The following is a 27,492-nucleotide window of genomic DNA, read 5'->3' as shown; positions in this document are numbered from 1 at the left end:
GATGGTGGTGGTGAGGTGGTGATGCAGAGAGAGAGAGAGAACAAGAGGGGTTAGTGTGTGTAAAATGTGTTTGTGTGTGTTTTGAAGATCTTTTGCAGAATAAACAAAACAAACCCTCTTCTCCTTGCAGACTGCAGACCTTTGGTCCACCTCTTCTTCTGCAGATGCCTGCAGGTGTGGTCCGCGGACTGCAGACCTTTTACCTCTTCAAGAGCAAACACCACCTAGATGTTTTGTGGTTGTAAAATCTTTAGTGTTTTTGAGTTTTTGCTATCTTTACTTCTGTATTTTCATTTTCATGTGACTTTTGAATCTTGTATAGATTCTCTATTTAATGTTATGGTTATTATTGTGTTTACTATGCTATCAATGATAGTATTATTTGGGATCATTGTGTGTGTTTGATGCCATGGGCGCAACTTAAGTAGGGCGGGAGGGGGCGGTCGCCCCCCCCCTCCCCCCCCCCCCCCCCCGAACTTTTCGCTCAGTAGTGGAGAGTATGTAGTTTTCGTATAAAATTTTTTGGGTGTATACGTTTTTAACCCCGCGATTTTAGAGAAATTTTTAGGTCCAATGACTTCTGCCCACCCGGTCGGAAATCTCAAGCTTCGCCACTATTTGATGCATATTGTTTTCTAGCAAAGATAATATAGAGTCAATTATAGATGGTTCATGTAATTTGGGTAAATTACGTATTTATCCCAAAACTTAGTTTTTTTATAGATGTGGTCCCGAATGACATTATTTGCTTTCATCATTCTCAACTTAAGGGTTTTAACTTCTAAGTTAAATCCATGTAAGTTTACCATTTTACCCCTAATGTAAAAAAAAGAGTAAATTGCCATTTTGGTCCCTATGGTTTGGGCAGTTTTGCCATTTTAGTCCAAATCTCAAACTTTTTAAATCTGAGTCCCTGTGGTTTGCATTTTGTTGCCATTTTAGTCCAAAACTCAAAAACTCTCATTTTTTACTGTTCCAACATCCCTTTTTTGTCTTTATCTACAAGGGTAGTTTTGTCCATTTAATTTTCATTAAACCAATTTCTTAATTAAAAAACCCCCATAATAAATACCCCTTATCATTCTCGTTCCCAATTACATCATCTTCAACCCTTTTCTCAGATCATCTTCCCCTCTCCCAAAATCATCGCCGACGATCTGCATTCTTGCCAAGACGATTCCGATGGACGACGATGGGGATGATTTTAGCTGCTGTGTTCGAAAAGAAGGTGTCAATTTTGATCCAGAAGTAAAATACGGTACGTATTTGTTGTTGATAAACTAGATTTCAAAACCCCTGTTTCTAATTGAAAGTTTTTTTCTTATTCCACAGCAAATCATCCCGAGTTATTCACCCTGAAAGTGCACCATGGTGGTGATTTCACTGACGAAGATGATTTTGAATACGGCGGGGGTAAGGTAGACTACGTTGATAGTGTGAATTCTGATATCTTTTCATTGATAGTGATGAATGATATGTTGTTAGCATTTGGTTATTCAGAAGAGGATGTTGTGGTTTACCATTTTAGGGTTCCAGGGGAAGATTTAATTTTAGGTTTAAGGCCTCTAGGCACTGATAGTGATGTATTGAGAATGATTAGCTATGTTGAAAAAAAACACAAAGGGCTAGATGTGTATATTCAACATGTTAGCATGTTTTCAAAAAAGGATGTTGAAAAGGAACCTGAATACGTAGAACTTAGTGATGAGGGATGTTATGAGGGTAGTGATCAGCAGGATGAAGATAGTGAAAGTGAAAGTGAGAGTGTTGATGGTAGTTATGAAGGATCCTGTGAAGGTAGTGCAGGTGAGGGTGAAAAGGTAGAAGGTGTAGAGACTATCAAACGTGTAAAGTCATTTCATAGGAAAAGTGTAAAGGCTAAGAATAGGAAAGATAGAACTGATAAGGTGGGTCAGGATGAGGATGATGAAGATCTAGATTACATCTTTGATACAGATAATGTTGTGGAAGATTATACTATTATAGTGTTGATATGAAAGAATATTATTATGCTGAAGTAGATGCTGACATTAGTGAACAATATGAACAACAAATTGATGTAGATGAGGATGATGAACAAGCAACGAATCCACAACATGATGGTTTGTTGCACCGGTGAAAACGACGACCTGGGTTTTGTGTTGTCCATGAGGTTCTCAGTGAGGTTGAGGCTCCACAAGTGCAAACCACCATTGTCGTTGCTTCGATCTCCTGTGGGTTAGGGTTTTTTTTTGGGTTTGATCTCTGGTTAGGGTCTCGCTTGGGAGGTTGAAGATGATGATGTAATTGGTCTCTGATATGGGGTATTTATATTTGGAGGGTTTTTTAATAAAGAAATTGTTTTAATGAAAATTAAATAGACAAAACTACCCCTGCAAATAAAGACAAAAAAAGGATGTTGGAACAGTAAAAAATGAGAGTTTTTTTTTTGAGGTTTGGACTAAAATTGCATCAAAATGCAAACCACAGGGACCCAGATTTAAAATGTTTGAGATTTGGACTAAAATGGCAAAACTGCCCAAACCACAAGGACCAAAATGACAGTTTACTCAAATTAAAAACACTAACCAACTTGCTCACACATCATCACTTAACCATGTCTCAAATAAAAAAGTAATTTTGTAGATTTCACTTCACATGTGTGTTAGTCATGGCCGGCCGCCCTGAAAATTCTTGTATCCTGTTCAGCTTGAAAAAACGTGCCCACGGTCCTTAACGAAATAAATAATTTAAACTAGTTTTTCATACAACCATGAACCGTTAACAAAAATATAGCATTCGATGAACAACTCAATTAACAAAATACAAAATACAGTATTCGAATGAGTGACATAACGTAAAAAACTAATAAACTAATAGCTAACCAATGATTCGTGAAGCCCTCCTTGCATTCTTGATAGCAAATTGGTGAATCAGCTCTTCACAGTTTAAATCATACCTGAATTCGACATAAAAAAAGAATATGAGCCTGAATTTGACGATCGTTTTTGTATAAATTACCAACAATTTAGTCTTCAACAATCATTTGGGTATTGGGCTCACTAACCTAATCCCAACAGGTTAACTAATCTAAACCATATGATTTTTTTTTTTTTTTTTTTTTTTTTTTTTTTGTAATTGGGCCTATGTTATGTTAGTATTTATTTGGATATACCCTATTAATTTTTTTTACATATATAATATTGGATTTTTTAAAATTACATGCCCTACGAACCCGTCCATCTCCAGGTTCGGCCATGGTGCTTGTAATCACAACTTGCAACTAACCTCAAATCGTGGTTGCAAGTCCTGTGTATCTTTTTCCTCATTCTTTGGTGATGCAACATCATGATCAGATTCTTCTTTTGAATGAATCGTGTCAACAATGGCTTCAATCTCTTCTTTAGCATGACGAAAGATGCTAGGACCTTTAAATGTACTGATTGAGATGCCTACATCAATATCCTCCCCTCTTCCATCCGGACTCCCCCTACTGTCTACTGCCATAAACATCCAGGATAAGCCGGTTATAGGAACTTCGAGACAGTTTTTTGAGTGACAACCTTCCATACATAATAAACTAAAACAAGATGACGTTGTTTCCACTATTTCTTCAAACTCTTTCGTTACTCTTTCAAACACATTCGGACCTTTGACATCACTGGTTGTGGTACTTGCATCAATATTATCACGCAATCCATGGATTTCCTTGTTATGTGTTGGTTGTTTCTCGTTTACGCACCATTCATTGTCTTTATCTTTTCCTTTCTTCTTTCCAACATGATTGATGCTTCCACTCCCTACAAATAGCTTTTGCTATGACTTATGAGAGAGATTATACTGGGTAAGTTCGTTATATGTGTATGTTTTAAAATTCAAAAAAAGAAAAAACTTTAGTCTCAAGTTGATCAATCAACACAACTTGTAAAATACCTTTGTTTTATTTACTTGCTTGAATCATGTTATAGGTTATACTTCTTACCAAGGCTTTTCCACAAACACTTGGTAGGGCACTTGGGCTCCAAAGTGTGAATTTGGCAAACCACTTTAATATAATTTAGATCCATTTTATAAATATAGTAAGAGCTATGCAATAACAAACTTTTATATCTGGGATTGGATTGGTGTTCATGTGATTTGGAAAAAGTTTTATGAATGAATAAGCACTTGTATGACCAATCAACTCAAAACAAAGAGACGATTGCATGTAGATCGATCATCTACCGCCGAATACTTGTGGTTTAGGTCTCTGTTCCATCGATTATTAGTGACGATGAAAACGGTTGAGGATAACGGTTCCATAGATTGTTAAAGACAATTTTTATAGAAGTATTTGTCATGTACAATAGTAACTTTAAGGTTGTTAACCCTTACCTGTTTGAGTGAGAGTCAATCCTTGAAGACTTTTACTCATGTGACCATAAAGTGTGAATAATACTAATTGACACGATGGCCAAATGTTACAACTAGTATCCAACAATGTTATAAAATCGAAGAGGTCACTACATCGGCCATTCTCGTGGTTCACTGATTATATAATAAATAATGTAATTATAATAAAAACATATGAAAAACTTAAACATAAGTAAGAAAAAGGAAAGCTTAAACTATAATAATGTATAAGTTTTGGTTACTATCTTTTTTTACATTGAATAATGGGATGAATATTAATTTTAAAATTACATCGAAATCGAAGATAAATGGGCAACAAGCTGCGTCGTCACCCATTTTTGAATAGTAAAACTAAGACTTTTAAAAACTACATTCATAGATCTCAGAATTATAACAGTACTATGCATTACTATCATAGCCTATTAAATGATATTGCTATGTTAAATACAAATAATCATATTGCTATGTTAAATATAAATATCTATATTACAATAGAATTCTTTAGGATTGCTATGTTAAATACAAATATATATATTACAATATAATTCTTCAGGGCAAAATTGATATTCTACTTAATTTTATGTCACCGACTAGGGGCATTGTTGGTATATATGACATAGTCCACAAAATGGTTATAACTACATTATTACTCGTGTTATTAATAACTAGTAATTATACCCCGCGCTTCGCTGCGGGTTTTATCGATTTTGAGGCCAAGAATGTATCTATGTTTGTAGCAGGAATTAATGTGTGATGAAGAACCTGAATCCAAAAGATTTCGATATATTATTGTGTAATCAATAACATTTTTTACACTTCATTTCATTCGACATAACTATTTCAGATGATAAATTTGCAGTTTGCCTCCATCCAAACACTCCCAACTACTAAACAGTTTGCTTGTCCAAGTCATGTGCAAAGCATAGTGTGAACTTGTATCGCCGAATACGATTTGGAAGAAAGAGAGACCTTCACACCACTTTATTACGGATGGCACCTACATTTGGAGCACAAATCAAAAGACCATATTATTCATGTAATAATATATGTTTTAAATCTTATTTAACATAAATTTGAATATAATTTTTAAAATTTATTTGGACAAATGTTTCACTTCACCTTGGTCTAAACACATTACCTAACCCGTCCATTTTGCTACAACTAAAAAAGACATCAAAGTATTGGTAACAAATGATGTAAGGAAACATGCAAAATTAAGGAGCAAAAATATAATAAAAGAGACACATAATTATTAGTCATACCTGATAGCCACCAATTACATGAATGATGAGAAACATGTTAGCCGTAACAATAAGCCATCTTGGGTAGCTGCAAATTGGAAAAAAAACAATAATAAAAATTAATGACATCTGTGTTTTCTATGAGTAGTAGAAAAATCATACAGAGAGCAGAAGTATGGGATTCCACCCCGTAGGTGTTTTCATCAAGAACACACATATTACATATCTATATAGACGTATACTTTGACTTTGATACATGAAAGCTATTTTGACTTTCTCCTCTGCCTAAATCACATAGGGACATACTAAAATCTGTATTAACATGTTTGCAGCTTTTTGAAACTTATTAAGTTCCACCAAGCGTACCCGCAATCCTCGCGGCCAAATGCAGAACCGTACTATAAAATCCCTTTGAATTTTGGCATTTGATAAACCAAAACAGGGAAAATGAAAGAATTAGCTGAACACAAAACGGGCCGAATAGGTGAAGAATCACCGAAAGCGTAACTTTTTTCACACATCCTCCTCCAAGATCCTGTTATTTTACAAAATTTATATAAATGATTACTGAAACCATAGAGCTCATATGACAAAATATAGATTACAAAATTGAGAAAATATTTTGGAAAAATGTTCCGCCTCAACATGATTTGGCCTAACCTGTATTCGATAATGAGTCGTGTTGACTCATTACGCACTCCGCCCTACCCATGTCTCAACCTATAGTAATTATATGGGTGGATTCATTGTTGTAAAAGTCCCGACTAGGCTCCGAGTACTCCCCGAGTACTCGCTACAAGGTAGGTTGCCGAGGCACGCGTACTCTTCTCCCAGGCCAATTACTCCCCGAGTACTCCCGAATACTCCCGAGTACCTCCCGAGTACTCCCGAATCCGACTAGGGAGCGCCTAGCGACTTTTGCAACCATGGGTGGATTAAACTCATACCTCATTGATATATTTGGATAAAAAAACATACATGTGTTCTGAGGATATCAATAGCTAATCATATAAACAACAAAAGTTGAAGTTTCTGTTGTGTTTACGACATCAACTATTTTAAGATATAGTAAGTTCGCAGCAAAATAATGTTTAAGTGTATCAATACTACAGGTCTAAAGCAATAGTATGACCGTCGAATACTGATTGAAGTATGGTCGATCAAAATTCCAATAATCATCAATAACTACAACATACGATACATACATTAATACCAATCAAATTGATGATAAGATTAGGTTATTAGAACCTAAAAAGGAAAAATAAGTAAAATTTACCAATTCAAACCTCAATCTCTGATACATCCTCATTGAGAGAGTAACAAACACCGGTGTTGCTGCTTCCGGAGTCATGGCAACAGCATCGAGTTTCCGATAGATCGCCAAAATACAAAGCAGGGAGCTGCTGAGATCACCAGAATTATGGTCATAGTTGTAGCGGTCCTGAAAACCCTAAACCACCAGAGCCACGCGACAACTTGAGAGCAACGGATTCTGTTGAAATGTTACTGCATGAGATCGATCTACACCCCGTCATACCACCGCCAGATTACAACCACTGTGGCTCCCTAAACTCATTCGGACCTGTTCTTACCTGCGAGCAATGCAAACGAATAGCGGGTGTGTGCGGATCACATCATTCTTGTGGATTTACCCAATTCGGTTGGCTGATTCCGTCCGTCGATCGTCATACATATTCACCTAGGGTTTTGAGAGGCTTTAACGCAGGCGAGGGAAGTGGTGAAGAAATATCGGACGTCGGATCAAAAAGCAACGGCAGAGATCTGAGAACTATTTTATAAAAAAAAAAACAAAGCTGGCCGGGCCAACCACATATCATTACTATTCCCGCCGACATATAACCTTACGTTTGTATGTATTGAAAATATTTTTAGGTAATTCAAAACTTACAAAACCTAAATAATTGATAAACAAACGAAAAACGATTACAACATTGCAAATTATTAGCGCTGTCGTAATGTGCGAGTTCTCCCTACTGTACATCAATATATCATAATTAGTACGGTATATAAGTTGATATTATACCATTTAACATCTATTATGGGTCCACGGTGTTCAAATATAGAGACTAGAACATATTATTAATAAATGTTTCATTTGTCCTATGTTGTCCAAACAAACAAGTTTTTTCATTTCAAACTTTATAAATCAAAATCCAATAAATGTCTTCAACCAATTTTGGTGCGACATGGCCCAATACGTTAAATCACGATCGACTTGGTTTGCTGTTTGCTCGTTCAACCACCAAGTCCAAAAACCATTTAGTACACCAGTTAGCGGTCCAACTTGAACCATTCAATTCCACCACTCCGATGGATGATTTGGGTTTAACAACCATTACTCCAATGCCATTCAGATAATAGTGCAAATCTCATAGTCAAACGTATTCAAGGATGATGAGTGTGTTTGTAACGCGTGAGGGAAATCTCACATTCTAGTAATACCAAGTACATAAAGAATGCCTCAGCCTTGTATCAGTTGTTATAAAGATGCCTCGTATCAGTTGTTATAAAGAATGCTCCGCCTGAAATACGAGGATCAACTATCTTAAAATTTAAATAACTTGAAACTTTAGGGCTACTTTACATAAATCCCCACAATATTTTTTCATTTATTATTATTACTAGGTTATCACCCGGGAGCTTCCCGGGTAGAAAAAATTAATTTATATTAATCAAATTATCTCATTAAATAAAATAAAAAAACATGTTTTCAAAAGTTAGACATATAATGAATCCATACCGATTATTTTTATATCAATTTAAATTACATAAGTTGCAAGCTGAATCATTAAAAAAATATAACGGATGTGTGTTACAAACTTTTCACGTCGCGCATGCCTTGGGAATTTTGTACCTATTACAAAATATTACGGCCACTACATGTATAATTACAATAGATTTTTGTTGATATTCAACGTCGCCTACTTATGATTTTGCCTTCTTGACAACAACTCTTTAACTAACCTGAAAAACGCTGCTAAAGAAAACCCATTTGAGCAAAGGTAAAAACGGGAAAATCATCAATACACAAGCCCAAACAATAAAGGAGGAAATATCGGATTCAAACAATTAAGGAATATTACCTTCCAATGGTTTATTTGTAGTCAGATCATCTGCGAATTCCTACATTGATCATATCGGCGACAACAAACAATCCCAACCAAAAAGGGTAAAAATTATTAACGTTAAAGGTACATGTTAAACAATAACCAGTAACCAATACTATACTGTAGTATAGTTAAGCAAGATTGGTAATGTTCCAAGTTTTTTTATAATACATGATTGTTAATAATACTTAATATTCATACTTTTACAATAGTGGAGATGATTTTCTATGACTAAATAATGTATCTTATGATAACTTTACCAGCGCGCGAAGTAAAAAGAAGGACAAAAAACGTCAAATTAGATTAATGGTTGCATATAAATCAATTTATCCGGCGACAATAGAGTCAGCTTCTATTTTGTTGATGTCCTCATAAATCATAACCATTTGTTTACACAATTACCCTAATGATAACTTTACCTGCATGTAATAGGTAAAGAAAAAAAAGTGATTAAAACCGTCAAAAATAAATTATCTGTTGTGTACAAATAGATTTAACCTTTAGCAATAGATTCGGCTTTTATTGAGTTTATCTCACAAAACAATAAGCATTGTTTACGCCGTCTTCCTCCATCGAGAATCAAGATATTGACATACGATTTGTGAAGATAAATAAGCCGAGTCCGGCGATTGCATGGGTCCCACAAAGCAAGGAGGACCTGAGGAGTCCACTTGGTATGCTGACATGTCATAAGATATTGGATTTAGAACTTGATTTGAAGTTGTGCCTATGGCTTTCAATTAAAACAACACATTATCAGTCAAATGGTGTAAAAAATATTAGCCTAAATAGACACAACTTCAGTTTATCATAGAAGAAACATAGACCAAATTCATAACTCGCTGGCCATTTTCCTCAACATTCAACCCTAAAGCTTTCAATGCCTGAAATGCCTTTCTAAAGTAGGTGCAAACACTCACTATTTCATGTATTTAATTTAGCCATAAACCTCAATATCCAAACCTAAAGCTCCCAATTCCCCAAGCATCTAATAAACATCATCACATACATAAATAATATTACCACTAAAGATGCAATAACTAACCCCTATGACATATATAGTCAATTATCGGTCTGTACATCCAAATTGATGTGCAGTTCAAGAAACCTATAAATTGAAACTGAGTTACTATGTAGTTTTATTTATTTTTAATATCTTAGGAATACAATTCTAAATTCCATATTCTTCCATTGAGGAACTTTAAGAAGACCCGTTTGATCTGTTTAACAATTACCCAATTTAGGCCACCTATAGAAAACCCATTTCACGAGTACCAATACAAGGAAGGGTAGCCATTACATGGCAACCTCATGGGATGCTTCCTACATTGAATAACCTCTGTTGAATGTGGCAATGATTGAAATACAATAAAGTTGCTTCTTTAATGTTAACTTACAAGTTACAATGTTACCAAAAAAATCCAATATATATTCTGCACAAAAACCAACTCAAGGTGCAGCCTTGTGATATTGCAAGAAAACCAAACTAAGTTATATAAAGTGTTGAACCTACAAGATATTTGAACAAAACTCAAAGTTTAAATATTAAAAAATCACATTCAAACAACCATGTAATGTCAAGTTTCACTATACAGATACGAAAAGCAAAAGCATCAATTAATTTTGTATACCTAGTAAGGTCATGATGAATAGAACTGTGTTTTTCGACGTCACAGAGTGGCAATTTGCTAATCCGCTCTTTAGCCATACAACCTCTCTCCTTCGATTTCTTTAAGCAACATGCAAATATGAATCATATAATCTTAACATTCAAATAATCATAAAAGTGAAATGAAAACTGATTGAGGCACTTAAACAACACCCACTTTACCACAGACAGACCACAACCCACAGTTTTAGCACAGAATGTATCAAGTTATAATGCTATTAAAATAAAAAATTCTTATAAAAGTTGATTTAAACAGGAAAGTCGTAAGATAAAGAAAACAATGTGATTGCCAAGTTGGGAACACATGACAGACTGATTTACAGGGGTGGGTTTTACCAGTCGGCTAAGCCCCATTTTACCGAATATGATTAGTTTGTCCCCAAACAATCTGAACATTTACAACATATTCGTAACCACATAATGCGAAACACTCAATACGGCTAAAATCAACTCTCACCTTTGTAATTATCGGACTCTTCTATGGCGTCGGCACGGACAGAACCCTAGAAACCCAAAACCGTTGCCATTTGGTCTTGATTCCATCTGCTACGATAGTTTCTGCATCACTGTTGCCACCAAGGGTCACCGATTTTCAGGCATACAAAGTAGATCCGTTCATTAGAACCATCGCATTTCTCTCTCTCTCTCTCTTTGTCGTTCTCTCCCTTTTGGATTCCCTCTCTATCTCTCAGCTACTCTCTTTGCAGACGGCTTCAATTTTCAGAGAAGTAAAAAGATAAGATAAGCATCGGCAATGGGAAAAAGGAAATGGCAATGGAAAGAGGAGATGAAGCAAGAAACCCTAAAAGTGATCTCACCGTTTGCTTGTTTGAAGAAATGGATGGGATTCAAAATTTGAATCTTTTGGAAGCCAATTGACCGCTAATTTTACTTCATATAGATTCAATCAAGCTGGGAAGAATGCTTCTTAGCTTTGACCCTTCTTATTTTGGATATATGCATCCCTGGGTTGACACGTAAGATGAAGATAAAGGTGAAGGCTTGTATGATTGACAGCTAGGATCAAAAAGTTTTCCTTTATTATAGTAGAGATTATTATTATTATTATTATTATTATTATTATTATTATTATTATTATTATTATTATTATTATTATTATTACTATTATTACTATTATTATTATTATCAGCAAGCAAGCAGAGTCGAGCACGGAAACTTTTTCACAAAAGAGGGAAAATAAAAGCATTCATTCAAGAACAACATACAACATAGAGAGAGAAAAAAAAGAGGGCTTTTCTGCAACGTCAATGGCGATTTAGGGTTTCTTCGTACTCCAATTTCTCTACTTTATTACATTCCTCTATTCTACCTCCACTTTCATCCTTCTTCCTCTTAATCCTCCTCTCAATTTCACATCACAAAACCCTAATTTCACCCCCAATTTACCACGGCTCGTATTGTTCCGACTTGTTCGAGAATTTGCTGACGTAATTGAGTTGTTATGGGAGCACCGGAGAAGCTAGCTGCTTCTAACACCAGTTCGATGCAGGTTCGGTTGTTTAATTTGTTTTCTTTTAGTTTTGTTGGTTATGTTATTGTGTTGAGGCTGTTGTTGTGTTTTGGAGGTGATTTTGGGTTATTGTTTGTTGATTCTGGGGATTTTTTTGGGTGAATTGAGTTAGTTGTTGTGTAAACTAGTTGAATTTGCATTGGGAGGTAGGTAACTTAGGTTGAGTAAGTATTGATGTTAGTAAGACTACTATGGTATAGTTATAGTTTTCATTGTCGCGATTTGTTCGAGTATTTGCTGACGTAATTGAGTATTATGGGAGCACCGGAGAAGCTGGCCGCTTCAAACAACAGTTCGATGCAGGTTTGGTTGTTTAATTTTGTTGTTGATGCTATTGTTTTGATTTGAAGGTAGTAAGTTGTTGTGTATTGTGGAGATATTTGGGTGAATTGATGTAGTTGTTATGTGAAATTAGTTGAATTTGCATTGGGAAGTAGGTAACTTAGGTTGAGTATTTATTGATGTTAGTAAGACTACTATGGTATAGTTATAGTTTTCATTGTTTCGATTTGTTTGAGTATTTGCTGACGTAATTGAGTAATTATGGGAGCACCGGAGAAGCTATCTGCTTCTAACAACAGTTCGATGCAGCTTCGGTTGTTTAATTTTGTTGTTGATGCTATTGTTTTGATTTGAAGGTATTTTAGGTTTGTTATTTGTTGATGTAAGTTGTTGTTGTGTATTGTGGAGATATTTGGGTGAATTGATGTAGTTGTTATGTGAAATTAGTTGAATTTGCACTGGGAAGTAGGTAACTTATGTTGAGTATTTATTGATTTTAGTAAGACTGTTATGGTATAGTTATAGTTTTCATTGTCGTGATTTGTTCGAGTATTTGCTGACGTAATTAACGTAATTGGTTATGTTATTGCGTTGAAGTTTTTGTTGTGTTTTGGAGGTGATTTTGGGTTATTGTTTGTTGATTGTTAAGATATTTGGGTGAATTGAGTTGGTTGTTATGTGAAATTAGTTGTATCTACATTGGGAAGTAGGTTAATTAGGTTGATTATTGATGTTAGTAAGACTAGTATGGTATGGTTATAGTTTTTGTTGTTGCGATTTGTTTGAGAATTTGCTGACGTAATTGAGTTGTGATGGGAGCACCGGAAAAGTTGGCTGCTTCGAACAGTTCGATGCAGGTTCGGTTGTTTAATTTAGTTGTATATTGATCATTGAGGATTATTTGGGTGAATTGAGTTGGTTGTTATGTGAAATTAGTTGAATTTTTATTGTTAGATTTTGTTACTCTAGTTGAAGAAGATTTTTATGACAATTATGAGCTCAATGACAGTCTTGGTTTTTGAGAAGTTTAAGTACAGATTTTGGAGCATATTAGTAGTAAATTTTATGATAATTGTGTTTGTGCCTTATTGCTTAAGTCACAATATTATTGTTATTTAATTAATACATTATTTGTTTCCGCTCCAAATTTAGTAAACGAAAACATCAATTTGATGATGAGAGGTGTATCCATGATCTAAAGTGTTCCTTAGTATAGGGATATGCGTACACGACTATGAAAATTCTAACAGAAGGTATTTTAAGAAAGAAGAATCATTGTACTGAAACGGATAATATTTGAAAAATACGGATGTTGTTTTGCTTATATTGTTATACCTCTAGTTTTTTTTACTGTTCTTTGTGATCGATAATATTAAATGTATTCCATATGCAATTCATACTGACCGTTGAATATCATAAACGATAGCGTGTCAAGGTATACCGACTCAATGATGATGGAAAGTGGGATGATCAAGGGACAGGCCATGTCACCATTGACTATTTTGAGGTCTTTTTTTAAAGTTCATTTTGTACGTCTGACAAAAAAATTATTTCTGAATTTATCTTACGCAATTTTCTCTCTGTCTATACAATAGAGGTCTGAAGATTTGAGCTTGTTTGTCATTGATGAAGAAGACAATGAAACATTGCTTGTGCACCGTATTTGCTCCGATGATATATATCGGAAGCAAGAAGGTATCTTTTTTTAATTCATTAATGCATTTCAAGTAGTTTTCACAGACATTTTTTTATGAGATTATTACATGTCATATTCAGACACAATAATTTCATGGCGGGATGTTGAGTATTCAAGTGAACTAGCTCTTAGCTTTCAAGAGACCACAGGCTGCTCGTACATATGGTACTAAATAAATCGACCTTTTTTATGTGTTTCTTTCGTTATGAGTATTTTTTTATTCATATGATTATTGTATTAGACTATTAGTTAACATTTTGTTTTACACAGGGATAATATATGCAATGTGCAGCGCAATCTGCATTTTAGCACTATCCGCAGTAAGTATTTATGATTTAATCCTTAAAAGAGTATATTACTTATTTGGTCCCTGAGGTTTAGTCATTTTAACCTTTTCGACCCAAAAATGAATCTTTTGACATATCAGACCCTGAGGTTGCATTTTATAACGGTTTTAGCCCCTAACACTAACTATGTTACTTTTTTCTGTTAAGTGTAAGGATATTTTAGTACTTTTACACCTCAAGGGTTGTTTATGTAAACAGTAAATTATACAAGTAGCTCCTTACATTAAAAAAAACTTTGTAAATTGAAATTTACATAAAGAACCCATGAGGTGTAAAAGGACCAAAATACTCTTACACTAACATAAAAAGTAACGAAGTTAGCGTTAGGTGCCAAAATCGTTACAAAATGCAACCTCAGGGTCTGATATGTCCAAAGATTCTTTTTTGGGCTGAAAGGGTTAAACTGACTAAACCTTAGGGGCCATAATAGTATTCTACCCTTTATAAAATGTATTTTAGATATTAATGTTCAAGATGACATGTGAGTTGATTTGTTTTTGTAGATGAGACATATCATGGAACGAACAATGAGTTACGGGAGTTGCCTGCAGTAGAGTTGTCAACACTTCCTAAAATACTTAAGGTTCAGAGTTGACTTTATGTTTTTATTTATTTATTTATTTATTTTTTGTATGGTGTTGATTGGTTTTTGTGTTGCAGGTTGTGGTTGACAGTAGTGTTACAGATCAGTTATGTGTAACGGAGCTCATACTGCATGAGGTGTGCTATTATTATTAGTTATTACACAAAAACAATATAACAATTGTATTGATAAATTTCCATTACAGTTAATAGTAATCTTTATTTATTTATCAATGACGTGAGCAGCAAAATTTCTTTCCGAAATTGATGGATTTGTTTAGAGTATGTGAAGATTTGGAAAACAAGGAAGGCCTTCACATGATATACAAAATTGTCAAAGGGATCAGTTAATACCCGTTCATTTTCAAGAATTAATTTCACATTTTTCGTTTCTAAAGTTAATGAGTTTCTATTTTTCCTTATTGCAGTTCTACTCAACAGTCCGCAAATCTTTGAGAAAATTTTCGGCGACGATTTAATCATGGATATTATTGGATGTCTTGAATGTAAGTTTCTGTTTTAAATTCCTTATGTCTTTCTTTAGAAAGCTGACTTATGGTCAACTGCTTTTTGTTGGGTCTACAGATGACCTAGAAACACCTCATGTCAATCATAGAAACATCCTCAAAGAACACGTTGTCTTCAAGGAGGTATCGGTTCTTACCTTTAACTTATTGAATGTTCTTTTAGTCTTTTTGTAGTTGAATACGTAACTTCAGTGTTCACTCATGTAGGCCATACCAATTAAAGATAACCTAACTTTGTCAAAGATACATCAGACATACAGAATCGGTTATTTGAAGGTTAGAACTGTAATTTGTGCTCCTAGATTACTAGTGGTTCCAGTGTTAAACTATTTTTATGGAATTTTCATGTATGTTATTTTTAGGATGCTGTGCTGCCTAGGGTTTTGGATGAGGCTACGATTGCAAGCCTTAATTCTATGATTCACTCAAATAATGGAATGGTTAGTATGTAATATCTTAGTATTTATTACTATTTGCTATAGGCTTGATTTTTTTTTTTTTTGTATTTATCCAATATCTATTTATCTATTTATTTTGGTCAGGTTGTCACTTTATTGAAAGATGATCCCACATTTATTAAGGAATTGTTTGCGAAGTTAAAATCTCCTACTACGTCCCCTGATTCCAAAAGAAATTCGGTAAGTTTACGCTTCTTGCTGCTTTTTATTATTGAAGTTCTTCAGAAGTTTTATGTTCATTATTGACTGCTCACATGGTTATTCTGACGTTAAGCCGTATTGATCAATTTTAATGTTAGATCGGATAAACCATAAACGTATACTGCTTCTGATTTTCTGATCATATAGAGGTCCGAAAATCAAGTTTAGATAATCTGTCCACACGAGCATCAATAAAACTATTTTGTCGTAGGGTAATTTTGTATTTACCTGTGTATCATTTTAACCTAATTTTAAGGACTTCTACTCTCATTTCACAATTGTGGGTTTTCCACATCGTCCATTTTTAGTTATTGTGCACCTTGTTTATGTGCTGCGTTTTTATGAATTGTTTTCCCTACAAAAATGACTAAAAACAACCTAACGGTGGGCCCCCTTGTTCTTTTATATATATTATATAGATATAGACTACAGACTGATTATTTGTTGAAGTTTTTAAAAAAAGGTGATGATGTGGAGACGGGTTTTTGATGTTTTTGAAGAATGAGTGTTTTTTAGATGTGGCAGCTAACTAGGCATGTTTTGAGTGTTTTTGGTCTTCCTTATTGTGGATGCTCTAATATGTTTATATGTTTAGGACTGTTTCACAAACTGTTACTTTTTAGGTTTAAGTTTTTTTTTTTTTTTTTTTTTTTTTTTTTTTTTTTTTTTGGGGGGGGGGGGGGTAATTTTAGGGTTTAGGTTTTTTTGGGGGTGGGGATTAGGTTTTTTGTAGCGTCGCACATGTGTAATACCAATGAGGTTTATAGCCAAAAAATGTTTAAAAAAATTGGGTGTCTTTTAAGGGTTTTTTTTTTTTTTTTTGGTGGAGTTTTTTAGTTTTCTCATGATCATCCCCTATATCTTGTTCAAAGTTTAGCTATTAGCCTCGGATAATAACACACATCTCAGTAGTAGTAATGAAAACACGTTAATTGTATTTACGGGAGGACCGAGGACGATATACGAGCAATCGATTGCGATCGCGCACAATCAAGAGACTCGCATCTTTAATGTTACATTCACGACTCTTTTTGTCACTGCTATTTGTGACATATGCTTGTCAATGTGTAGGTATTTTTCTTACAAGAGTTTTGTAGCCTAATCAAGAGCTTGCAAATGGTCCAACAACTCCGATTATTTAGGTATGTATATTGTATATTGATTCCCTTTTTATTAAACGTAGCGAATCCTGTTCTTCTAATAAGGGTTTGAGTTTATATGCGTATAGAGATCTAGTGAATGAAGACCTATATGGTGTCATTACCAATATATTACAAAGTGACGATAAGAAGCTTGTACTAACTGGGTAATCAATTTGTGTACAACTCAATGTTATTATTTATTTATTTAATTTATTGTAAGTGGCACGCGAATTAAATTAATACTTTGGTAGATAAAAAATCTTATGGATGCAGGACAGACATCCTCATGTTTTCTGTGAACCAGGATCCAGCCATGTTACGTTCTTATGTTAGTCGGAAAGAAGGTGTCCCGTTACTCGGCCTTCTGGTATGTGAGACAACATGTATGGTATTTTTAGAGGTCGAAAAAATGGGCCGGGCTAGGTTGTGTTGTGTTGACCTAAAACCATTTTTTGTTTCATTTTTAAGTAGTTATTGATTTTTAAGTTTTATTTTAGAGTAAAATGCCATTTTTATCTCTGAGGTTTGGTCAGTTATGTCCAAAGGTTTGTTTTTCCGCATCTGGATTCAAAAAGTTTGAAATCTTGCCATTTTCATCTGGCTCGTTAACTCCATCCATTTTTCTCAGTTAAGTCGGGTATTTCCGGATTTTTTTTGCTAACTTAAGGGCCAATTTGGTCTTTTTCACTTTATGTATTCTGTCTTTATACATAAAGTGAAAAAGACCGAATTGTGTCTTAAGTTAGCAAAAAAGACGGAAATACCCATGGCTTAACGGAGAAAAATAAATGGAGTTAACGGGCCGATGAAAATGGCAAAAATTCAAACCTTTTTGATCCAGATGCGGAAAAACAAACCTTTGGACGAAAGTTGCGAAGTTGGCCAAACCTCAAGGATGAAAATGGCATTTTACTCTTTAAGTTTTATTTTGAATATTAATTTACTCTTTTAAGTTTTATTTTGAATAAGATGATTTAGGGTGTTTTAGGCAATAAAAAACTATGCAGTTAAAGCGGTCCAAAATCGAATAGCGGTCAAGGTCCGCTATATGATATATAGGTTATAGCGGTGATATAGCGGTAATTTTCATACCATGGATAATTTATGTATTTATATATATATATATATATATATATATATATATAGGTAGAGGATCCTGTAAAAAGTGCTCAAAGTGTGAGAAGTGTAAGAAGTGTATTATAACACTATATATAATACTATATAACACCATATAAACACCGTATAACAATATGTAACAACATATAATACCATATTACACTATGTTACACTATATATCATTATATAACAAATATAACACTATACATCTATCATAGACATGCTATCAGACAACCTATAGTGTTATATTTGTTATATAATGATATATTGTGTTACATAGTGTTATTTGGTATTATATGGTGTTACATATTGTTATACGGTGTTTATATGGTGTTATATAGTATTATATATAGTGTTATAATACACTTCTTACACTTCTCACACTTTAGGCCCTTTTTACACTATCCTTACCCTATATATATATATATATATATATATATATAAATATATCTTTGAAAAATATTAATAGTAATATCAAAATCCATAGTAATATCATTCCATTATCAAAAACCTGTTGCAAATCAAATACGAATAGCAACTCTGAAGTATTTAATTTAAGAATTAACACAATCAAACACCGTTACTGCTATAACCACTATAGGCCACCGCTATAGCACTGCTATAGTACCGCTATAGCGGAACCGCTATAGGCCACCGATATTTGGACCGCTACACACCCTGAGGTCCGCTAACCGCTATAGCACCGCTATTGATTGCTTAAAAAATACACTTTAGGAGTTTAGGTGACTTTCAAGTTTCAACCCGTATGACCTTTTTTCTTGTAGTTTGATTGTTATTTACACGGGAATTTTTTTTACAGGTGAAAGGGATGCTTACAGATTTCGGGAATGATATGCATTGCCAGTTTCTTGAAATAATTCGAAGTCTTCTAGATTCGTTTTCTTCAGCTGGACAGGTGGCAGTTATTACGTACTTCATTTCATTTTATATTCTTTCGACTTCTACGGTTCGACTTACATTGTAATAAATTTGTTGCAGAGAGAAGCGATCGTTGAAATCTTCTACGAGAGGCACTTGGACCAATTAATCAATGTTATAACATCATCTTGCAAGAATATAAACAGAAATCATGGATCTCAAACGAGTGCAAAGCCGGAAATACTGTTGAACATATGCGATCTTTTATGCTTCTGCGTTCTTCACCATCCTTATAGAATAAAGTACTCCAATATTCTCTCTATTTGACCCCTAAATAATGAAATGATCACTTAAATCAGAGTAAATTACATTTTATGCCCTCTAAGTTTGAGCCAAATTGCAGGCGCTGTCCTTTAACTAACGAAATTGCACTGGCTGTTATTTATGTTACTGTTTCTCATCAGACGGCGTCCTTTTGCCCTAACCCAGTTAATTTGTTTGTTAACTCTTGACAAGTGCCACTCACGTAAGGGCATAATGGTCATTGTCACTCATTTTGTTGTTAATATATATTATTATTATTTAATTTTGTTTTAGTTATTGAGAGAAAATAACCGTTATGCCCTCATGTGAGTGGCACGTGTTAAAAGGTAATAGAAATAATTAACTAGGTTAGGGAGAAGTGACACCTCCTGATAAAAAAAAACAGTAACATAAAGGACATCCAGTGTAACTTCGTTAGTTAAAAGACAACGCCTGTAATTTGGGTCAAACTTAAAGGACGTAAAATGCACAATACTCTTAAAATCGCTACTGTTTGGCATGTATATGAATGTAACTTTCTTGTTTGGTTTGCAGGTGCAACTTCTTGCTTAACGGTGTTTTAGATAAAGTTTTATATCTGACTCGAAGAAGGGAAAAATATCTTGTAGTTGCAGCTGTTCGGTTTATTCGAACGTTAATCTCACATAATGTAAGTACATGTTTTCTGCATTTGGAATTCCATCGAAATCGACTTCATGACATAATTATAATTTAATCATATTTTACAGGATGAACATCTTGCGAGTTATATTGCTAAAAACAACGTATTTAGACCGATTATTGATGCTTTTGTCAGTAATGGAAATCGCTATAATTTATTGAACTCTGCAGTTCTTGAGCTTTTTGAGCATATCCGTAAGGTATATTCACTTTCTTATTTTTTATTTTATTATTATGTTCTGAATTATTTATATGTACGGCTGCAAACGAACCGAACGAACATGAAGACCTTGTTGGTGTTCGTTTGTGAAGGGAATATATGTGTTCACGGACTATTCATGAACGGAACACTTACCGAACGGTATTTTATGTTCGTGTTCGTTCGTTAAGGAAATAAACGTGTTCGCGCTCGTTTGTTAATTTTAGGCAACGAACGCAAACGAATGTTCATGAACACAAATGGAAACAAACGAACACAAACAAACGTTCATGAACAGAATACATAATAGATTGATACTTATTAAATATGATATTTGTCGGAATTTCGAAGCATTTAAATAAATTATAAAAACTAAAAACAATAAGGAACTATCGAACACGTTACCGAACGTAAATGAATGAATGTGGCCTTTGTTCATGTTTGTTCATTTAACCAAACGAACAAAATTTCTTGTTTGTGTTCGTTCATTTACGAAACGAACGAACACAAACAAACTTCCCACTGAACAGTTCACGAACTGTTCGCTGAACGTTCGGTTCATTTGCAGCCTTATTTATATGGCATATGGTTGGTAAGAAGTGGTTTAAATGTTTAATAACACAATGAACCTCATACAGGAAAATTTGAAGATACTACTAAAGTATTTAGTTGAAACATTTTGGGATCGGTTGGTCAAATTTGACAGCTTACCGTCCATTCAATCTCTCAAAGTTAGATACGATCAGACCCAAAAAGAAGAAGATTCTAGAAGACGTGTAGAAGAACGTGTTTTGGAGAAAGAAGAGGAGGATTATTTTAACAAGGATAGGTAATCTTGCCATTTTATTTTCTAAATCCATTATCTTTAAAAGCGTATGATTTATGCATAGAAGATAGAACCTCTTAAATTACCTTTTATAAACTAGATTGGGAGTAAAATGCCATTTTCGTTCCTAAGGTTTGGTCAGTTTTGCGACTTTCGTCCAAAGGTTTGTTTTTCGCATCTGGATCCAAAAGGATCCAAAGGTTTGAAATCTTGCCATTATCATCCAGCTCGTTAATTCCATCCATTTTTCTTTGTTAAGTCAGGGGTGTTTTCGTCTTTTCTGTTAACTTAAACGGCAATTCGGTCATTTAATCACTTGTACATTATTTATGCTAAATGCTTGTACATAAAGCAAAAAGACCGAATTGCCCTTTAAGTTAATAAAAAAGACGGAAATACCCCTGACTTAATGGAGAAAAATGGATAGACAGAGTTAACGATCCGGATGAAAATAGCAGGATTTCACACCTTTTGGATCCAGATGCGGAAAAACAAACCTTTGGAGGAAAGTCGCAAAACCGGCCAAACCTCAGGGACGAAAATGGCATTTTACTCTTAGATTATTATTGAAATAATCTAGTTTAAAATCATATTTGACATCAATCATTCATATTCATAAGTAAAACGATGGACAAACGACCCGTTTTGATTTATACACAATTACCCCTTTTGACTCAAAGCTATACTGACCTATTTATTTGGCTGAATTTCGGTACGTCGACAGTGACGAAGAAGATTCGGCGTCCGCATCAACACCTCGTACCACACAGATACGCGCTAAACCCGTTTCATCGAGTGGAACCGATGCCAGCTCTCCGTCATTAAGGTATTTAGTTTAATAATTATTAATTAATAGCCTTTAGTTTGACATTATTAGTTTATCTCGGTTAAAATTTGTTTCTATGCTCAAGGGTTGGTGGTGGGCTAGTTGATTACGAAGACGACGACGATGATGAAGACTACAAACCACCACCGAAAAAAGAGTCGGAAAAACTCGAAGAAGACGAAAAAAGTCTAGAATTTAGATTAAAAAGAAAACTTATGGCCGCAAAAGAAGATCCCAACTTGGTTAAAAAACATCGTCTAGTAGGGAAAAACCCTAAATCAAAAGAAAGTTTATTTGCTACATTATGCTCAACTTTAAGTCATGCGGCATTACCGTCTAAAAAACCGACAAGCAGTACACCCGCCATTGATGAAACGACGGGTCATGAAAAGAATGGGGTGGTTAGCCCATCTGAGAATAGTAACCACACAAGTAAAATTCCGGAAGAAAAAGGAGTTACGGGCACTTAGAAGCCAATCTGATGGCCCGACCCGTAGATGTAAGAAACTACGTGGCTCAAGAAGCTCTATGCTGCCACCTGGACAACTTTTATGAGAAACAGTTTCTTAACAAGAATCCGGGTTGGTTACTTATTCTTGATGCTTTTAGCGCATTTGTACAAACCCTCTGTATAAGTTAAAGTTAACTCACAAATTTTGCCTTGATTTTATGGACTCTCTTTAGCTATCTGAACTGTTTTTGTGTTGAGTTTGTGTGTAAAAGGAAGAATGGTGGGTCAAAATGGCAGAATCCTCCCTTTTTGGGAGAGTATATGTTGTACATTGAAGTTCTAAAAGAAAAACTGAGAAAATTCTACTAAGATTTGATTCAGTTATACAAGCCAAAACACTTCTTTTGACCATGAATCTTTGGTGTTTATGTGCATTTGTTGTTTTAAATTGATGATGATAAACCTACTTTGTAGAATTAGTTTTGTTGCAAACGAATCGAGTTTCATTTGTTCTTGAACTCGTTTTGATTTATTAAGAAACTGGAGTACACAAATGAGTTTGAGATATAAATTTAATGCGTTTTGAGTTTATGAAGTCTTGATTCCAACTCTTACGATGTTTGGCTACGTTTGTGTTTCAAGTATTTTTGGGTTGTGTTTTGAGCTGGTGTCAAGTCTTTTGAGTTTACAAGTCTTGATTCAAGCTCTTATGGTGTTTCAAGTCTTTTGCATCAAGCCTTTGACATAAGGCATGTTACACTAAGCAATCAAGACAAAGGTCGATTAGTGCATGTACTCCCTGTCTTTCGGCTATCAACGCCACATGATGCATGATTAACCATTCCCTCTTTTAGCATCTTTTAACGTTATTTTCACGAAATTAGTAAAATAATTTTAAAATTAGTGCACTTTCACTTTTGTCCCCCGAGTGTCGACACATATATACATTATATGCGCGAGCTGAATATGTACGAGCTGAATATGTAGAATAGAAGATCCTTAATTAAAATCGATATTTAAAAAAAAATTATTTGAAGCTCATGTATAGAGAATTAGAGATCGCCCTATATATATATATATATATATATAGAGTGCGGTTAACATACATTACGCGTTATCGTACTTCACGTACGCGACGCTGTAAACCGTCGGATTAGGCAATAATCACGCATGGGACACAAAATAACGCATGGGATCAGATTTTTGGTGATAATCACGCATGAGAAGTGATAATCACGCATGGAAGTATAATCACGCACGTTGAAATGGTCAAAAAAATAATTACGCACGTTATATATCTGGTCGCGTACGTTAATGTAGGTTAAGGCGTTTTGTACATTATACTTTCTCTCTCTCTCTCTCTCTCTATATATATATATATATATATATATATATATATATAGGATAATGCTAGATAAAAAACCCTAAAATTCTTAGAAAACTTTGGAAACCCAAATGGGAAGCCATTTTTACCCAACCTCCCGACATTTTTTTTTTTTGAAAAAAATTACACATGTAATATACATGTTTTAGAGTGTTTTGGGCCAAAAAAAACAAAAAAGCGCCGAAGGGATTTTTTTAAAAAAAATAAACAAATTTCAGCTCCTAACACGTGTTAAGCAAAAAAAACAGAATTTCGCTGAAAATTGCTGAAACTTGTTTTTTTTTTTAAAAAATATCCCTTCGGCGCTTTTTTGATTTTTTTGGCCCAAAAGTCTTAAAAACATGTATATTACATGTGTTATTTTTTTCAAAAAAAAAAAAATGTCGGGAGCTTGGGTTTTCTCGGGTTTTTTATATATATAGGGTTTTCTATCTAGCCCTACCCTATATATATATATATATATATATAGGGAGCCGCTAAAATAGAAACCACCTCCAGTTGTAAGAACCGCGAGAACCACTCTTAACCAATCAAATTATGCCAACTAAAAGGGTATTTTGGTCTTTTACCCCAAATGTCAAATCCCACCTCTCTCTCCATTTAATGCAACCATCTCTCTCCTCCTTTTTATATCTGTCTCTCTCTTCTTTCTTCAATTCTTCAAAATAGAAGAGCTTCTTCATCTCCTCATCTGAAGTAACCCACCACCGTTCACCACCTGCAACCCCTCCCCCTCCGTCAACCACACTTCCGGCACTACCAACCATCGTTCACCACCAACCAACTGTCACAAAACCACCACCACACCTCCGGGACGACCAACCACTGTTCACTGCCACCCCGTTCACCACCAACCACCGCCCAATCCTGGATATGAGAAAGATGACGGCGGCGGTGGGATGCCGGCGGCAGGGATGCCATTGAAGGGTGTTTCTCTCTCTAGTAAGATATGCTCTCTCTCTCACCGAGGATTCAGCTCCGGCAGACCTCCAGTATGTTTTGGGGGTTTTCATTGCACCAAGACCCTCATCTAAAACACTTAAACTTGATTATGATTTAGAAAAAAAAGTGGCCGTCACCCGAATTGGGTGTTTAAAATCTTGCTTCATAACATTGTTCTAAATGGGATTTTTTTTAAATGCAGGTTACTTTAGCACATACAATTGGACATGTGGCAGCTACTATAAGTATGTCAAAAGTTGTCGTGTCATTTACACACATTATCAAAAGTGGTGAACCTGCATTTAGTGCATTTGTTTCAAGGTTTTTTCTTGGTGAAACGTTCCCGACTGGGGTTTATTCGTCACTTTTGCCAATCATTAGAGGTTGTGCACTCTCTGCTTTAACTGAGCTCAACTTCAATATGACGAGTTAGCAATTTATATTAAAGCATACATAAGACTATGGGGTATGGGGCTTGGGTTGGGGGAAAACGCTCAAGCCACCACCCTGGGTGGGCTTGGGTTGGGGTGTGGCCCTTGGGGCTTAGGGTTTGAAGCCGGGTGTGGGGCGGACTTGAGATCCGATGTGGCGGCCTCCTATTCGTTGTCCACCGCCATGTCATAGTGGGTTTGAATTTTAGGTTTTTTTTATATAAATGTTGTGTGAATTTTTTAAATTTTTTGTAATTTTTTTAATAACCTGCAAACCCAAGCAGTGCACCCACGCCCCGCCATACCCCACGAACACGTCACTAGGCGGTGGGGGGTTCGAATTCCACGTGTCAACTCATGCCCCCAACCCAAGCCCCATCATACCCCATGGTCTAAATGTATGCTTAATTCCTTGATTTGAAATTGATTTGAAATTTCTATTAAAGTATACATAAATGCACGCTTAATTCCTTTTTTTTGTGAATGGGTTTGGAACATTCAGATTCAGATGGTAAGTTATCGTCTGTGCTTCCTGTAAGACAACGACTCATATATAGGGGTGCAGAGATGTTTTGTGCTGGAATGGTCAATTGCGATTCATATATAGGGGGGCAGGTTTCAGGCCAGACTCAAGTATGGTTCGAGTTTTTGTTCGGGTCAGCCGTGGGGCGAGTTTCGGGTCAGTGGGTGCAGGTTTGGTTCAACCCGATTCGGAAGCTTCAGGTCGGCGGCTCAGTCAAACCGGGTCAGATTCAGAGTTGTTCGAGTCAAGCTTCGGCTCGGTCTCGGTTCGGGTCTTGCAATTTGTTAGCTAGTTATTATTACATAAGTTTAGATTTTATTTAGTTAACGTGCACCGAGCTTGAACCGATACTTTAGTGGCTTGTTACGTTTGGCATTTTGATAGATATTTTATATATTGTGTTTATATTGTTGAAAATTGTTGAGTTTTGAAAAGATAACGACAACTTGAGTTGTCGGCTTATTCCAAAATAGAGGAAACTCTGTCCGTTTTCTGTAAAAACGTAAAACGTAAATAGTAAATAGTTTAACACAAAACACAATACGTAAAAACGTAAAAAGTTTTACGTAAAATGTAAAACATAAAAAGTTTTACGTAAAATGTAAAACGTAAAAAGTTTAACGTAAACTTTTAAACGTAAAATGTAAACTTTTTAACATACTCTTCTCTGGAATTTGATTAGAAATTTGTTATGTTTTGACATTTTGACGAAAACTATGTATATTGATAATTGTGATTGGTTTATTGTTGTATTAAAAAAAAATCGACACTTAGTTGTCGGGATTGTCCAAAAACAGAGGAAACTCTGCCCCGATTTTCGAAAAATCTGTTACACGTAAACTTAAAACGTAAAACGTAGAAATTTTAACGTAAAACGTAAAACTATAAAATTTTTACGTAAAACGTAAACTTTTATCTAAAAACTTTTTAATGTAAAACGTAAACTTAAATCGTAAAACGTAAACTTTTTAACGTAAAACATAAAACGTAAACGTTTTAACGTAAAACGTAAAACGTAAACGTTTTAACGTAAAACGTAAACGTTTTACGTTTTACGTAAAACGTAAACTTTTTGACATAAAACGTAAAACGTAAACCGTAAACTTTTTAAAGTAAAACGTACAATCTAACCTTTTTAACGTAAAACGTAAAACGAAAACTTTTATGTAAAAACTTATTAACGTAAAACGTAAAAAAAAAATTGATGTACCTTGTAGAACGTAAAACGTAAACTTTAAACGTAAAACGTAAAAATGTAAACTTCAATGTAAAACGTAAAACGACGCGCGACAACGGGGCGTAAAAAATGGTTCTTTAAAAACCAGTTGATAAAACGGCGCGTAAATAAGGGGCGTGAATACGGGGCGTAAAAATGGCTCGTTAAACGTAAAAACGTGAAGCGTAAAAAGTGTTACGTAAATTTTTTCGTAAGTTTTACGTAAAACGTAAAAACTTTTTCGTAAGTTTTACGTAAACTTTTTCGTAAGTTTTTCGTAAATTTTTTTCGTAAATTTTTTTCGTAAGATTTACGTAAACTTTTTCGTAAGTTTTTCGTAAAACGTAAAAAGTTTTACGTTAAACGTAAAACGTAAAAAGTTTAACGTAAAACGTGAAAATTTTAACGTAAAACGTAAAAAGTTTTACGTAAAACGTAAAAAGTTTAAACTTTTAACGTAAAACGTAAAAAGTTTAAACTTTTAACGTAAAACGTAAAAAGTTTTACGTAAAACGTAAAAAGTTTAACGTAAAACGTAAG

At 34.6% G+C, this 27,492-nt stretch overlaps 2 protein-coding genes and 1 long non-coding RNA gene across 7 annotated transcripts; 2 read left to right on the top strand and 1 right to left on the bottom strand.

Annotated features, from left to right (window-relative positions):
- Positions 1 to 8,414: 8,414 nt before the first annotated feature.
- LOC110883703 lies at positions 8,415 to 11,394 on the bottom strand. 4 transcript variants are annotated; one of them, XR_004864302.1, is made up of 5 exons: positions 10,867 to 11,394; positions 10,372 to 10,469; positions 9,239 to 9,473; positions 8,717 to 9,159; positions 8,415 to 8,607 (listed from the first exon to the last, which is right to left on the bottom strand). It is a non-coding gene; the product is annotated as an uncharacterized LOC110883703 (long non-coding RNA). The 4 variants fall into 4 exon arrangements; XR_004864301.1 differs by lacking the exon at positions 8,415 to 8,607 and having other exon boundaries at positions 9,019 to 9,159; positions 10,867 to 11,120; positions 11,228 to 11,383; XR_004864300.1 differs by lacking the exon at positions 8,415 to 8,607 and having other exon boundaries at positions 9,019 to 9,419; positions 10,867 to 11,389.
- Positions 11,395 to 11,561: 167 nt separating this feature from the next.
- On the top strand, positions 11,562 to 22,852 carry LOC110883715 (serine/threonine-protein phosphatase 4 regulatory subunit 3). Its single transcript, XM_022131381.2, has 23 exons — positions 11,562 to 11,919; positions 13,649 to 13,729; positions 13,818 to 13,917; positions 13,999 to 14,083; positions 14,189 to 14,238; positions 14,769 to 14,848; positions 14,926 to 14,985; positions 15,094 to 15,193; positions 15,276 to 15,353; positions 15,433 to 15,497; positions 15,582 to 15,650; positions 15,737 to 15,814; positions 15,917 to 16,012; positions 17,105 to 17,175; positions 17,262 to 17,339; positions 17,449 to 17,542; positions 19,112 to 19,207; positions 19,291 to 19,472; positions 20,029 to 20,143; positions 20,223 to 20,354; positions 20,992 to 21,182; positions 21,904 to 22,005; positions 22,091 to 22,852. Exons 1-23 carry the CDS (start codon positions 11,872 to 11,874, stop codon positions 22,473 to 22,475), a joined length of 2,436 nt encoding a protein of 811 aa, XP_021987073.1. The 5' UTR covers positions 11,562 to 11,871; the 3' UTR covers positions 22,476 to 22,852.
- A 1,640-nt stretch (positions 22,853 to 24,492) lies between these two features.
- LOC110883729 lies at positions 24,493 to 26,141 on the top strand. 2 transcript variants are annotated; one of them, XR_002560605.1, is made up of 3 exons: positions 24,493 to 24,782; positions 24,985 to 25,165; positions 25,716 to 26,141. XR_002560605.1 is itself a non-coding variant. In XM_022131385.1 (3 exons), exons 1-3 carry the CDS (start codon positions 24,740 to 24,742, stop codon positions 26,057 to 26,059), a joined length of 618 nt encoding a protein of 205 aa, XP_021987077.1. In that variant the 5' UTR covers positions 24,493 to 24,739; the 3' UTR covers positions 26,060 to 26,141. The 2 variants fall into 2 exon arrangements, 1 of the variants encoding a protein (XP_021987077.1); XM_022131385.1 differs by having other exon boundaries at positions 24,493 to 24,832.
- The last annotated feature ends 1,351 nt before the right edge of the window (positions 26,142 to 27,492 follow it).

The sequence above is a fragment of the Helianthus annuus genome, chromosome 1, assembly GCF_002127325.2.
Source record: "Helianthus annuus cultivar XRQ/B chromosome 1, HanXRQr2.0-SUNRISE, whole genome shotgun sequence".
Classification (NCBI taxonomy): Eukaryota; Viridiplantae; Streptophyta; class Magnoliopsida; order Asterales; family Asteraceae; genus Helianthus; species Helianthus annuus.
This window is presented reverse-complemented; position numbering and strand designations above follow the sequence as displayed.